The sequence below is a fragment of the Scyliorhinus torazame genome, chromosome 17, assembly GCF_047496885.1.
Source record: "Scyliorhinus torazame isolate Kashiwa2021f chromosome 17, sScyTor2.1, whole genome shotgun sequence".
NCBI lineage: Eukaryota > Metazoa > Chordata > Chondrichthyes > Carcharhiniformes > Scyliorhinidae > Scyliorhinus > Scyliorhinus torazame.
This window is the reverse complement of record NC_092723.1, coordinates 23,690,126-23,704,673: the sequence shown is the minus strand read 5'-3', so window position 1 is coordinate 23,704,673 and position 14,548 is coordinate 23,690,126. Positions and strand designations below refer to the sequence as shown.

General features: G+C 47.4%; 1 protein-coding gene across 5 annotated transcripts in view; it reads left to right on the top strand.

Annotated features, from left to right (window-relative positions):
* Positions 1-14,548, top strand: part of LOC140393785 (SLIT-ROBO Rho GTPase-activating protein 2B-like) — a 195,248-nt gene that overhangs the window by 144,026 nt on the left and 36,674 nt on the right. For all 5 annotated transcript variants that reach the window (XM_072480207.1, XM_072480206.1, XM_072480205.1 and 2 more), the window contains one exon: positions 8,743-8,805. In XM_072480207.1, the coding sequence (XP_072336308.1) occupies positions 8,743-8,805 (63 nt within the window). The remainder of the gene's footprint in view (positions 1-8,742; positions 8,806-14,548) is intronic.

Here is a 14,548-nt window from a genome sequence, read left to right as displayed (position 1 = left end):
CAAACCTCCAAACAGGAGCACATTCAAGACTGAAAACATTTATACTTCTTCTGAATTCACCAAATGATCCATAGATAGTTTTTGGATGGCAGAGACCAACAGCAGTGCAGCTCACAGACACACCCAAGCTTTCTCAAACTGAAACTAAAAAAGCAGAAGTGGAGCTCAGCTCCACCCACACTCTGACATCACTCCAGTAACATGAGCAGCTCCATCTCTTAAAGGTACATTTCTTAAACACCCATTTCTTAAAGGGTTCTCTCACATGACACTTCTGAGCCACAATCTTTTTCTACTGACCCATTGTAAACCTGCACCTTTGTGGGTTTGGAAGGTGCTGTCAAGGATGCCCTGCTGAGTTGCTGCAGTGCATCTTGTAGTTGGTACACACAGCTGCCATGATATGCCAGTAGAGGTGGGTGTTTAAACTGGTGAGTTTAGGTACCACCTTTATTTCAGTTGAACAACTGAACTAGAGTTTCTCATGAAAAAGCTGTGACTGCAGTTCCGCAGGTTGGGAATGTTTAGAGCTGAGCCTAGCAGAATGATCACTTTGCAGCTGGTACCTGGGCAGTGAGTTGGGATGACTCTGGAGTCCTTTAAAAATACCAATTGGGACCCCATTCCTGGAGTTTCTGATTTTCGGGAGTGCCTTCTAAGGGTGCTGGCTGGTTTGGGTCAAAACATGCACCCTGTACACCCAACCAAGCTGGCTTCTTTGCGGAGGTAGGCCTCCGTAATTTTCATGGAGTTGGCCAATTTTTCAAGGAGTTGTTGTTGACGCACCTGAGCGGTGTAATGAACCATAGTTTGCATTAGGGAACCTTTTAAAAGGTAAATTCAAAAGGTGATCCTCATGCCTCCCCTTACCAAGTTATACTGCCAAAATAATGCATATGGTCCCTCATGCCCATGCCAAGCTGTGGCACTTTCATGTCTTTTAACCCGCAATACACTGTATCACACCAATGGGCCCTATAGAGACAATAGGCTTTTCTCCCAGACTAAGATACTTCAACAGATTAATCATTTCTGGAATATCAGCCAAACCTCATTATGTATTCTAGGTTGAGAGCCCAGACATCCATTAGCTTACTAAAACACCTTATACCCAGAGCAAACATTTTTTGATTGCAGCTCTGGTTCCCTGATCACTGCTGTTAATTGCTATCTTTATTTACACACGGTGAAGAGATTTCAAGTGCTTGCAGTTTCTGCTATTAAAATTTCAAATGGTCTGGATAATTGACACTTTTATTGTCATTTTAAGTTTGTAAAAAAAATAATGTGGAAAGTTTTGAATGATTTGCTTTTTTTTCCCATATCCCATTGTCACTATAAGGTATTTGACCGCTATACACTGAATAGAACCAATGAGCAGAGAGGTGCTAAAGCTTGGCATAGTGGGTATGTGGTTCATAGGGAATGGGTGGGGATGCATACCTTGGCCTGGAGAAGTGAGGGGCCATGGGGGTTGCATAACATCCTTTTGAACAGCACTTTCCTATTTGCTGGCCCTACTGCAGCCTGCCCCCCTCCCCCACCTTCCCAAAATGAAGATGCATTCATTGTGGGAACTTTCTCGCGAGGCAGATGGACTGAGCCAGGAAATTTCCAGATTCCCAATATGGCCCTGGTGGATGAAAATGGGAAATTATTCTATCACCTCATTTTCACAGTTGACCAAAACAGACGAGAAAGTCTGCAGGATCCTTCCTGGCAGGTAGCGTTGTACAAGAGTGCAAAAAGGAATCTTAACCCAGTAAGACCAAAAACAGGGGCGAGGGAGGTGGAGCACAAAAGGACAGGTTAAAGCTGCAGTTGAAGTCGTAGCTGAAAGGAATAAACATTAAAAGAATTTTGAGTCTAAATGACCTTGTGCCGGGCAGCACAGTGGTTAGCACTGCTGCCTCACACCGTCAAGGACCCGGACTTGATCCCGGCCCCAGGTCACAGTCCGGGTGGAGTTTGCACATTCTCCCCGTGTCTGCATGGGTCTCACCCCCACAACCAAAAGATGTGCAGGTAGGTGGATTGGCCACGCTAAATTGCCGCTTAATTGAAAAAAAATAATTGGGCACTTTAAATTCATAATAAATAAACTAACTACCGTGTGCCATTTTTGTAGGAGATGGCATGTTAATTTCCGAATGTTAAAACTGAAACACAATGCCACAGTAAAACTCCAATAAATGATCAACACTCCTGAGCTAGGGCGAAAGTGCTCCATTTCCAAAATATTCACTGCAATCCAAAAATTAGCTATCTTTCTGAAAGGGTTAAGAGAAAATGACTAACGTGCTTTAAGAAAATGAATCTAAGTTAATGAAGTTTACCAGAGGTTAATGAGTTTGACGCTTTAAACAGCCTGACCCTCTTGAGAGGATTGCTAATCCACTGAGTCTGTCGGCTTGCACTGCGTGGGTCTCGAGGCTAAGAGACGCTGAAATTAGTTGTGTTACTATTCGATCTGCAACACTCAAGAGAAATTCTTACATTCACCCTCCTCTGATGCTCATCTTTTTCAAGGGTAGACGTTTCTGTTCCAATTAAATAATTGGACGAATTTATTTTCTTATTATTCATTCTTGGCATATGAGCATTGCTGGCTAGGCCAGCATTTATCGCCCATCCCGATGTGCCCCTTGAGATTCCATTATGCTGCATACAAGTATTTTTTTTAAATCTATCACTCTTTTGCCTGTTGCCGCAGAGTGGGAGTATAAATGGAAGGGACTGGATTAAATGTGACCCGAGTTTTCCAGCTGTGCTTAACAGATGTAGAGCAGAGAGGGCTTTTTCAATTTTTTTCCCTCCCTCCTCTGGGTTAGAGTTCAAAGGTCCTGGCATCTCTGCGACCCCACCCAGCCGATCATTCTTCGTGTGTAACCCAAGCAGCGAGAAGATGCGAGTTCACATTCTAAATAAAAGCCAGCCTTTCATCTGGCCTGTGCCTTTCAGGAAGGGGGTCACTGCAGAGCGATTTGGGAATGGGAACTCAAGCTGATGTTTCATTCCTCAAATTCCCTAGACCAACAATGCTGCAGCCAAAGGCAACTCCCTTCATCCGACCACCCCTAGTCTTAGTTAGGTCAGATAACGCAGCACAAACCAGAGGTGGATTCTGATGTTCCTCACTATGCAATGGCTAAATGCCACAATGTAAAGTGCAGGCATCCACTGAGCTATTGTGGTGTGGGGACGGTGTCTTTTAATAGCGAAAAGTGAGTTGAAAGCGCATCAGTATCTGTGCACACAGACACCAGCAGAGAAGTAGCACATTATCAGCATGGGTCTTTACACGTGGTCACCAACAGTGCCAGCAGATTCCTCTCAGAGTCACCATGTGGGGATGGGTGCTCCTTCGATTAAATGTTTGTACTGCACACATGTTTCTGCTCCAGTGTTCAGCCCCAAATTGGAATGGATCTGCTGATGGCAGGCGGGGACTGGGGGAATAACTTCTTGGCAGAGCAGGATTGTAATCATCTGAAAGTGGTTTGAGGAGCGTAATTGTTGATCGTGCTGGGAATAAAAATGGGAAGAAGCTCATCACTTTATGGACAATAGATTGGATCTGAAGTAAGAGATTCCTTCACTCCACGCTCTACAATACAGTCCATTGAAACCTGAGCACATCAAGGCCTGCTTCACCCACGTAACTGATGTAACCTTGTTCCCAGCAAGAGGTTATTTGTGTCAATCTGACCAATCTGTCACTGTAAAATCAGAGTGGAGAGCTGCTACTGCTTTATTTCTCTTCCATAAGGCAGTTCTGCCCACAGTGCCATGGCCATCACCACATGTCAGGCAATAAGGCACACACAATCACAAAATTGTTCCAGCGCAGGTTGAGACCATTCGGCCCATCGTGTCTGCACTGGCTCTCCAGATGAGCATCGTGACGTAGTGCCATTCCCCTGCCTTTTCCCCGTACCCCTGCACATTGTTTCGATTCAAATAATCATCTAATGCCCTCGTGAATGCCTCCCGAAGGTTTAGGGGGATTGAATAAATAAAGGGAGGGGGGGGGATGGAGGAGAAGGTGGGGGCTGCCGGATAAAATGGCGCCCTTATCTGCAGGAAATCCCTTTAAGTGTGGTCTCTGCAGGAAGAAACTCCTCGAGGCCAAAGAAAACAACAAATTGTCATTGGATAGCGGGATGTTTCTTGGCCCTGCAGCCGCCAGAACATGTCCCTCTAAACCAGCCCAACAGCGGACTTTAACTTCAATCCGTTGAATCGCGGCCAAGATCTTTCACTCCCACCAGGGCAGGCAGATGGGGCTTTGGCATAACATCTCATCCGCAAAGCAGTACCTCTCTCAGGACCGCAATGAGAGTGTCAGCCTGGAAATTTCTGCTCCAGCCCCGGAACGGAACTTGAAGGTAGAACCACAGAGAATGTCACTAATGCTAAAGAACTGAAAAAAGATGGATCGCTTGTCGTTCTGCAAAGCCATTAGTCACTGATGTAATATAGGGAATGTGACGACCAATTTTCACACAGCAAACTCTCTCAGAAAGCAATGTGATAATGACCAGATTATGTGTATTTCGTGAAGTTGGTTGATTTGTGCTGGGAGAGCGGATGTCAGCTTTGGTGACAGGAGGGATCCAGGAATGAACTTCAGCATCATTGGGAGAGGGACGAGGAAAGATTCAGTGGCCCCTCCAGAATATTGTGTAGTATAACTCCGAAGCAGTTGATAAAAAAAAAATGCAGGAATATAATAGTCAGCCGACCATAGGCAATCATCTTCATCCTTCACCTGCTGGGTTTACAGCCAGTTGAAACATTCAGTGTAATTTAGTCCCAAGAGTTACAGCCCACTTATCCAGCCCCAGGTCAGTGACTCTGCAACCAGCCTCACCGCAAAAGCAAATAAATCGTAATGTTGACCAAGCTTTGACCTTGGCAAATGGATCTCCTTATCAGTAGATAATTTGTGTTCTTACAGGGTCTGTGACTCTGCACTCGGTACACCATTCCACAGGTAGCTTGACAGCTGCCACCTGCCAGACTATACACTATATTAAAGATAGGGATGATATATTACTATGTATATTAAATGGATGAAGGCTATACATTGGGAGCAACAATTTCGAGAAAATAAATCTCAAGCCCTCATATTATCCCGAAAGCCTCAAATCATTAACATTGAAACCTGAGGCTTTGATTTGTTAAACAACCCTTCTCCTTTGTAAAAAAAAAATATATATTGGGCTGGATTCTCCGTTTCTGCGGCCAAGTGCCGATGCCGGCATGGGAACTGTGGCGTTTTGCGACTCCAAAATTGGCGCTGAAAACTCACCAGTTCCGGGGCCGGTGAGGGGCTAGCAGCGGCGCTGGGTAAAACTCCTGGCTCCCGCGGCAAAAACGGCCAGAGAATGACCGGGTCCCTGTCCGCGTATGCGCACGGCGACGACCTGTAGCGGTCACGCAGTACAACATGGCGCCGGCCGTAAGTGGACCCGACCTGACAAATATGGCCCCACAGGACACTCCCTGACCAGCCCCCACCGGTCCTCCAAGCCCTTGCAGAAGCCCCCCCCCCCCCCCACCCCGCAACGTGGCTCCCGGCCAACTGGCGGCACTGGACACAGTCTGCGGCCGCCATGCCGGGCTCACGACCGTTCAGACCACACGTCAACTGCGCGGTCGGTAACTCGGCCCATCGGTGCCGGGCATCAGAGGAGGGACTTCCTATGACGCGCCAACGCCGTTCCAACGGCGTGCGACGAGATGATATCATTTCGGAGGGAGCAGAGACTCAAAAACCGGCGCCGCCCCCGATTTTGGGTGAAGTGTTTACAAGCTGTTTAATAATGAAGCTAATTGTATCTCGATGTACAACGCTGAAAGGTCTCTGCTTCATTTGGCTGGAGGTCCCACTACCTGCATGGACCAGTAGCTTGGTCTGGTCATGAGCCATGTGGGCCTATGTGTTAAACTGCCCCTGGCCCATAGCTCTGTCAAAGCTGCAGCCATTCGCCTGTGAAACTAGAATTCTGAGCAAATGAGCGCATTGGTTATTGACAAAATCATTACACAGAGAAAGGAGAAGTTATTCAGGCATCTACTTGTAAAAGGGGAAGTTAAGAACAAGGAATTGCTGTCTCAGCCCCAGCTCCCGGGTCCAGTTGTTTTTTTCTTTTGCAAATGCAGTACTCTGTTTTTCTTGGGAAACTCTCTGGTTTGAATCCTGGCCAGACTGATAGGGGTTGAAAGTCCCTATTTACTCGAAGCTGATCTGCAATGGGTTTGGGGCAGTTTTGCCCTTGACCCCTGGGGCAGAACTGCTGATTGTTCAACACCCTCACTGAGAGGGACCACAAGAAGATTTGGTTCACCTTAGGGGTAGGCAGCATATGACTGGCTTTGGAGTAAGGTTGAGAAAATTGTACACTGCATTTTCTTTTGCTGTCCTTCATCTGGTACAGGAAGACTGAAATAATGCACTCTGTAATATGAGTGTACCTCATCTCGATCCAAAACGCAGTGGAAAAACTCCAAATAAAATAGTGTCACTTGAGCAGAACTGTGGTCTTGTGTGTGACGCACCCTTGCACGTGACACATCTTCAAATTCTCCTTCAGTCTCACATAAGCCCCACCGTCCCCATTTTCACATAAGTGCAGTCTCCCCTTGCTGCCTACAAACAGGGAATGCTGAAATTATTGTGCCAGTGTCTAATTCATCCTCCAACATCCTCAAATCCTCTCCTCCGCACAATTTATCTGCTTCGGGAAAGTCAGTGTGAGGAGCAAATGACATTTCCATCATTATTTTAAACTCTAAACCACAATTTGTAACATCCTTCAGCATGAGGAAACAGAGCTAAGCAGTCGGTTTCTGTTTTACTATTCAGTAACCACGTTTTGGAGAGATTAGTTTGGTCTTTGTTCTTAAATCCTCCAATTTTATTTTCAAAATGCTTTTTTTCCAATTAAGGGACAATTTTAGCGTGGCCAAGGCACCTACCCTGTACATCTTTTGGGTTGTGGGGTGAGATCCACGCAGGGGTGGGGAGAATGTGCAAACTCCACATGGACAGTGTCCCAGGGCTGGGATCGAACCCGGGTGCTTGGAGCTGTGATGCAGCAGTGCTAACCACTGTGCCACCATGCCGCCCTTTCATCATCCAATCTTTAAACCTATTGGGTGGGATTCTCCGCGAACCGGCGGGGCGGGCCACTCCGGCGCTGAGGAGTGCGAAATCCTCCGCACCTTCAGGGGCTAGGCTGGCGCTGTGCCAGCTGGCGCGGAAGGGCTTGGCTCCATGCCAACCGGCGCCGAAGGGCCTCCGCCAGCCGGCGCGAGTTAGCGCATGCGCACGAGCGCCAGCATGTCCTGGCATCACCCCAGCGCGCACGCAGGGGGTTTCTTCTCCACACCAGCCATGGCGGAGGTTGACAGCCGCCGTTGCGGAGGGAAAGTGTGCCCCCCAATGGCACAGACCCGCCCGTGGATCGGTGGGCCCCGATCGCGGGCCAGGCCACCGTGGGGGCACCCCTGGGGCCAGATCTTCCCTCCCCCCCCCCCCCCCCCCCCCCCCCCCCCCCCCCCCCCCCACCCCCCGAAGACTCTGCAGGCCGCCCGTGGAGCCAGGCCCCACCGGTAAGGACCTATTGTGATTTACGCTGGCAGGACCGGCCACAAACGGGCAGCCACTCGGCCCATCGCGGGCCGGAGAATCGCCGGGGGGGGGGGGGGGCTGCCAACAGCCCCCGACTGGCCCGGCGAGGGGTCGGAGAATCCCGCCCATTGTCTCATATTCTCTGTCTGTTTCTCTCACTGACCCTCTCTGTCTCCGATTCCCTCTCTCCTGCTATATGTTTCACTATCAGTCTCACTCGCATGGATACAATCAGGATTTCTTGTACCCGGTGATTTCTCTGCACATTCTGAATTTATGAATATCTTATTGATTGTGCTTCATCAAAGATGTGCAAGTTAGGTGGATTGGCCATGATCGATGCGCGGGGTTACTGGTTAGGGCGGGGAGTGGGCCTGGGTAGAGTGCTCTCTGGGAGGGTCAGTGGTCAATGCAGACTCGATGGGCCGAATGGTCACCCCCTGCACTGTAGGGATTCTACAAATTCATTCTCTACAGATGGTGCCTGACCTGCTGTGTGTTTTCAGCATTTTATATATTTTAGTTTTCTGCCACCTGTAGTATTTTGTTCCTTGTTTGAATTCAGAGTCACTCCACTTTGGGGTTTTCATGCAGTTTCGGCCAATCCCAGATTTACACTGCTGTTTAAAATTGGTGCGAAGTGACAGTATAAATAAAGCTCAGTGATTGCCAATTCCATTCTTGTCCTCCGTGTGTGACGCATGCTAAGACTTCCCAAACTAGGCACAAGTTTATGACCAGTAGATGGTCATGAGTTTTATCTCATTCGCCAGAGCTGAATTCAAACCAGAGGTCTCCCAATTACCGGAGCATTGTGCAACCCCCAGAAATCAGTTTGGGATTTATTGGACTTTTCAATATGTAGAAATTGAAAAGACTGCACTGGTTGAGTTGCTGGTTATGACATTAAATCAGTGCCAAACCTCATTGTAGATATTCCTGCACGGCAGAGTCCATTTGGCCTGGTACAGCAGTGCCAGTGTTAGCTTCGCGCGGGCGACTAGCTCATGGTAACAGTGGCTTACACCCTCTGGCTTGACACACTTACAGAAGGAGTGAGCAACTTCTACCTTGCTTTAACCCAATTTTCTTCCTGATTGCAGAGTAAGGAGGTCGGTGGGCAGCTGCACGAAGATCTGATGAAAGTTTTGAACGAGTTGTACACGGTGAGTGGGATTTATCTCTTGGCATATGTCCAGTAACACCAAAACTTCATTGCTCCTGCTCTCGTCGTAACTCTGTGGCTAACTGCGTCATTCGGTGTTCTGCCAAGTTCAGTCTTTGTTTGCTGACTTTGCTAAACACCATATTAGTCGAGCTAAGGGATTATAGGGACAGGATAAGGCCATTCAGCCCCTCAAGCCTGTTCTGCTATTCAGTCAATCTTGGCTGAATTGTATCTCAACTCCATTTAATAATAATATAATATTTATTAGTGCCACAAGCAGGCTTACATTAACACTGCAATGAAGTTACTGTGAAAATCCCCTAGTCACCACATTCCGTCGTCGCCTGTTCGGGTACTCAGAGGGAGAATTCAGAATGTCCAATTCATCTAACAGTACGTCTTTTGGGACTTGTGGGAGGAAACCCGCGCACACATGGGGAGAACCTGCAGACTCCGCACAGACAGTGACCCAAGCCGGGAATCGAACCTGGGACCTTGGTGCTGTGAAGTAACACTGCTAACTACTGTGCTACCATGCTACCATCCGCCTTCGTTTATAATCCCTAATATCCCTAATTCAACACAAATCCAGCAATCTCGGTTTTGAAGTTTTCAAGTGACCGACAACCACATCAGATGGTGATCTGATGGACAGGAGAGTTCCAGATTTCTGCTTCCCTTTGTGTGAAGAATCCCTGACATTATCCCGGAATGGCCTAGCCCTAATTTTAAAGATGTAATTGATCTAATTTCCTGTAGACTCAACAGGCTGATCAGCCAGGCCCATTTCTCTTGCTCGCTTGTGGATGACATTTCCTATTAAGTGCACACTCCTGGGCATTTAGTTAAGGCCGGACTGAGTTCAGCTGTATTCCTCCTTGCATGTTTCAATCGGCCTAGTCTGGGAAAATGGGATATAATTGCATGCAGTCCTTTGTGAGTTAATGTAATATCTGCCTGACTGGGAAATGTGTTGGGAGTCTGTTTATATTGTAGTGACGGGTCTGAGTGTAACAGTTAGAGCCCAGGTTCCAGTCTGACTCTACATTGTGGCTCGTCTCTTGGCAAGAATTTGAAGCACTGATTCACGAAAGAGTTCCTCACAGACCTGCGTCTAAGAGAAGAACACCGGGCGGGATTCTCCGATCCCGCGCCGGGTTGGAGAATCATGGGGAGGGATGTGCCGGCCATGGCGCGTATGTGCAGACCCGCGCCACTCGTGCTGGCGCCCGTGTCGGCAGCTGGAACTGCGTGAAGCGCTCCAGTGTCGTGCTGGTCCCCTGTGCGGCGCAGGATCGCTACTCATAGCGGCCAGATGCCGCCGTCGTAAAACGCTCCGGCGTTTACGACGGCGTCAACACTTAGCCCCATTATCGGAGAATCCTGCCCACTATCCCAACAGAGCGATAAATATTCTGAGAATAAGGAGGGGAATATCCTCTGCCTGCCCCAAACACTTAAGTTGTCAGGTGGGTTCATCAAAAGTGCCTTAAATGTTCACTTCCAATCCCTTGGCATTTGGCACTGCCCAACATGCTGCAACATAGCTTCACAGGTAGTCTGGCTTTGCTTCACTCTGGCTGAGCCCTAACTCTGCATTCGCATTGCAAATTTGGAACGAATGTGGAGTGGAGATGGCTGCACTTCCAATGTAAATGCACCTCAGAATTTCGGAGCGATGTATTGAGAGCGACAGAGACGTTTTTTTTAAAGTAACAGGTATTTCCTGTTGGTCAGATGCTGTCCACAGTTTCCATCTTCGTTCCTTGATGTTTACGCAGAGCCCAGCTGGAATCCTCAATCCCATTTACACAAAGTATTAACTAAGGTGGCAGGTTCAGAAATCAACCATTCAAATGACTGATCGTTCTTGCGTCATTTTGGAATGAATTACTTAGTGTTCCAAGTTTAATAGGATGAAGCGCTGTGAATTTGTAAATATCTAAATTCCCTTAAATGATCAGGTTACCTGAGAATGAAGGTTCTCTTGTTCCCTACCTTGGGAATTCTTTATTCCAAAGAACTGAGACACAGAACTGAACCAGAATGAGGCATTCCAAGAATCCAATTTCAGCAATTGCTTTCGAAGCAGTTTGGGCCGAGGCCTGGGAATCCGTTTCGAACCCTGCTGTAATCGGGTAGTGGTCTACAGGAAAGGTCTGGAAGGGGGAGTCCTGGTGCTTTGCTAACCTCAAGAATGCTTGATCTTGCATGTTGCTACAACAGAAGCAGATGTGGGGTGACAAACAGGATACAGTGCCAGATGTTTTCGCAGAATCCACCGAGGCATTATATCCTTCAAAGCCAGAAGGGTTGTGCAGTGTCTATGTCTTTCGAAAGAGGGGCAGATGGAATGTGTTTGAAGTTTGAAGGAAAAGGTTGTAATGTTGGAGCTCAACTCGTTAATGAAGTGTTTTGCAGATGAGAGGGGGTAGGCGACACAAGAGCCCCCGTCACCCTCGAGGCGATGACTTTGAGGTTGTTTTGCCCAGCCATGTAATTAATGGCTGGTGTGAAAAGATGACTCCAGACTTGACATGAAGGCAGATGAACAGTGGATGCAGTTTAATGCTGCGTAATGTCTGTCAGAATCATGTTGACATGATAACTCCTAACATGACAGGCCATTGGTAATGCAACCCTCTGGGTGGGCCATTGGGGGCAGGGCCACAACACAGCAACAGTGCACTTGGCCCAATCAGTCCATGTTGATATTTATTCTCCATTATTGAAGTTGTCTTAAACCCGTGTGCTGCCTTCATTTATTCTTCCTTCCTTTGAAGCCTGTCTCACCCATTTTTTAAATTCTTAATAAATTTAGTGTACCCAATTCGTTTTTTCCAATTAAGGGGCAATTTAGCGTGGCCAATCCACCCACCCTGCACAATTCTTTGGGTTGTGGGGGCAAAACCCACGCAAACATGGGGAAAAATGTTAAAACTCCACACGGACAGTGACCCAGGTCCGGGATCGAACCTGGGACCTCGGCGGCGTGAGGCAGCAGTGCTAACCACTGCGCCACCGTGCTGCCCTCACCCATTTTTAAAAGTTGACATGGTTTTGTCAGAGTTACTAACTCTGGCCAGGTTCTTCACAAATTTTTCTCTCTGTCCTAAACCTTCTGTTTAATTTTGTAACCAAATTCCCTTGTTCTAGACCCTCAGTCACTGCATTAGTCTGTTTCTATCAAAATTCTAATCCATTCCGTTATCATTTTAAGCACCTTGTGGTGGTACGTCCTTTTCCTGCAACCTTCCCTTTAATTTCTACTCTTCCAATCAAAGCACACCCAATTCAGGCCCAATCAGGCCAAACTTTGCTCCTCACTCCCTTTCCTTAACCTTGAGCAGTTATTCATTTAATCGCTCTACTGCTGCCTTCTCTGTTTCTTTATTTCTGTTATAACCCGCACGGGATTACAGGGTAGGGATTAACTACCCTGTGGAGCTTGCAGAATACAAACTCCCCTGATAAAGGCGCGGGGGACACTGAACAATATTTTTATTTTTATAAATACAGTTGGCCAGTAAGGCACTAACTGGAGAAGATCCAGTAGGGACCTACTGGAGCTGTAAATAATAGTAAAATAAAGTAAGGTTTTCTTTCCACCTTCTCGTTGTGGACCCTTACAAAAATTCCGGCCAGCACGGTGGCGCAGTGGGTAGCATTGCTGCCTCACGGCGCCGAGGTCCCAGGTTCGATCCCGGCTCTGGGTCACTGTCCACGTGGAGTTTGCACATTCTCCTCGTGTTTGCGTGGGTTTTGCCCCCACAACCCAAAGATGTGCAGGCTTGGTGGATTGGCCACGCTAAATTGCCCCTTAATTGGAACAAATGAATTGGTTACTCGAAATTTATATTAAAAAAAAAAAAAATTTCCTTCCCACCACCTTGTCTCCTCTCCCTGCTCCTCAAAGCCCTCCTCTTAGATGGTGTCTCAGCTCCCCATCCCTCCTTCTCCTTTCCCCATTCCACCCTTTCCATCCTCTTCCCCTTTGCCTGTCCTGCTCTATCCAATCTTCTACCCCGAATCCCAGACTTGGCAGTCGCCACATCTTTTTTCCTTACTGTAATTTGCTCTGGGCCATCTTTGTACATGTGAGGAGCGTTACAGAAAGACAAGATATTGTAATGGATGTTGGAGGGGGTTATGCCGAGAGATAATGCTTGCCTCCCCTGGCCAAAGCCTCATTCCATGATGACCGTTAGGTTGTCAGAAGCTCGTGGGTGAGGAATTGATGCTCTCTCGTGTTCAGTGACAGTTTGTGCTGTGATTATAGTCCACCCATTGCTGGCTGAAGGTGGTCCTTCTCCATTAGGATTCCGATATTATTTTGATGACTTGAGCATTCAACTGGATTAGATCAAACACAGAATCACCTTTCCCTGTATGGATTAGCACTTCCAGAGCTCCCTGAGCAGCAGTCTCGTTCTCGGAATAGATTTTTTGGTTTGAGTAGAAGGACAGTTGGTTGCACAGAAATGCAGGTTGGTGAATGAATAATTGAGATGCGAGGATGGTCGAAAATCCTGAAGCTTTGCTCAAATAACTTTGGGAATCAGAAAGCATTTCTCCAGAGCTTTTGATCAGGAGATTAACTGGATGAATAGAGCTTATGACAGGGGAGAGTACGTGGGCAGTGAATGGAAGTCTATTGAATTATGGGGTGGAGTTGTGCCCAGTAAGAACGGCTTTCACCTCGGCTTTTCGGAAAATGCCACGTAATCAGTAAACATGCTTCTGTTGTTGCATCCTTTTCCTGAAGCCTTCAAACGTATTCCTTTGATCTCTCTTTGAAAGGCTTAGACGCTGCACAGCGGTGATAGCTTCTGAGGGTTTAAAGCCTTAATGGATCCTCTAATAACATCTGGCCCTGGCTTCTGTGAGCTTCCCGCACATGGGTCGTGATTGTAGAGGTTCTGCAATAAGGCTGCCAGGTTTCACAGTGCAAATGTGTGAGTAAGCAAACCAGCGACTGGGCTGTCTTGGTCTCACCCGGTCTAATCTAAAAAGGGAACCAAATAACTGCTGAGATCATTCTTTTTATAAAGATCTGAAATCATGATCAGAGTGCCCAGTGCTGTACTATTTTCAGTGCTGTTCCACCTTGTTTGTGATGTTTTAATTGTTTGTTTTTATGATTGGCCCTTGGGAACAAGAATAACTGGAAAATTACTGCCGGCCTATTTTAACAAAAGGAAAAGGCCTCTGGCCCACCGCAAGTAACATTGGGGCAGATGGAAACATTCTGTTTTTCTCATGTTATGCTTTGGGTTGTCTCCATTTCCTCTTTTGTGCCTCTGGCTCGGAAGCGGTGATCCATGTATATGTTGGTAACCCGCATGTTGGAAGATAATGGTACTGCCATCACTGGGTCAGTACATTCCGTTGTTTCGTAGATGGTGGGCACTGCAGTTGTGCCCATGAATTGCTGAAGACCTGCTCCAGGTGGGCAGTTCCCCTGACCCTGTGACCTTAAAGCTGGTGTTGCAGAGCTGTAGGACAGGCTCAATCGCAGCACAATACACGGGAACAGGGCCCAGCTGATTGCAGGGTCAGTGTGCCTGCATTCAAAATATCCTTGGGCACAAGACCATCCTACCTTCAGCACTCTCAGTAATTTCTAAACCCTGATAGCTACAAGCTCTACTTCCTGTACTTTACATTATTCCTCTTCCAGTATCAGCAATGGAACATGGGAACAGAAGGAGGCCATTCAGCCCCTTGAGCCTGTTCTGCCA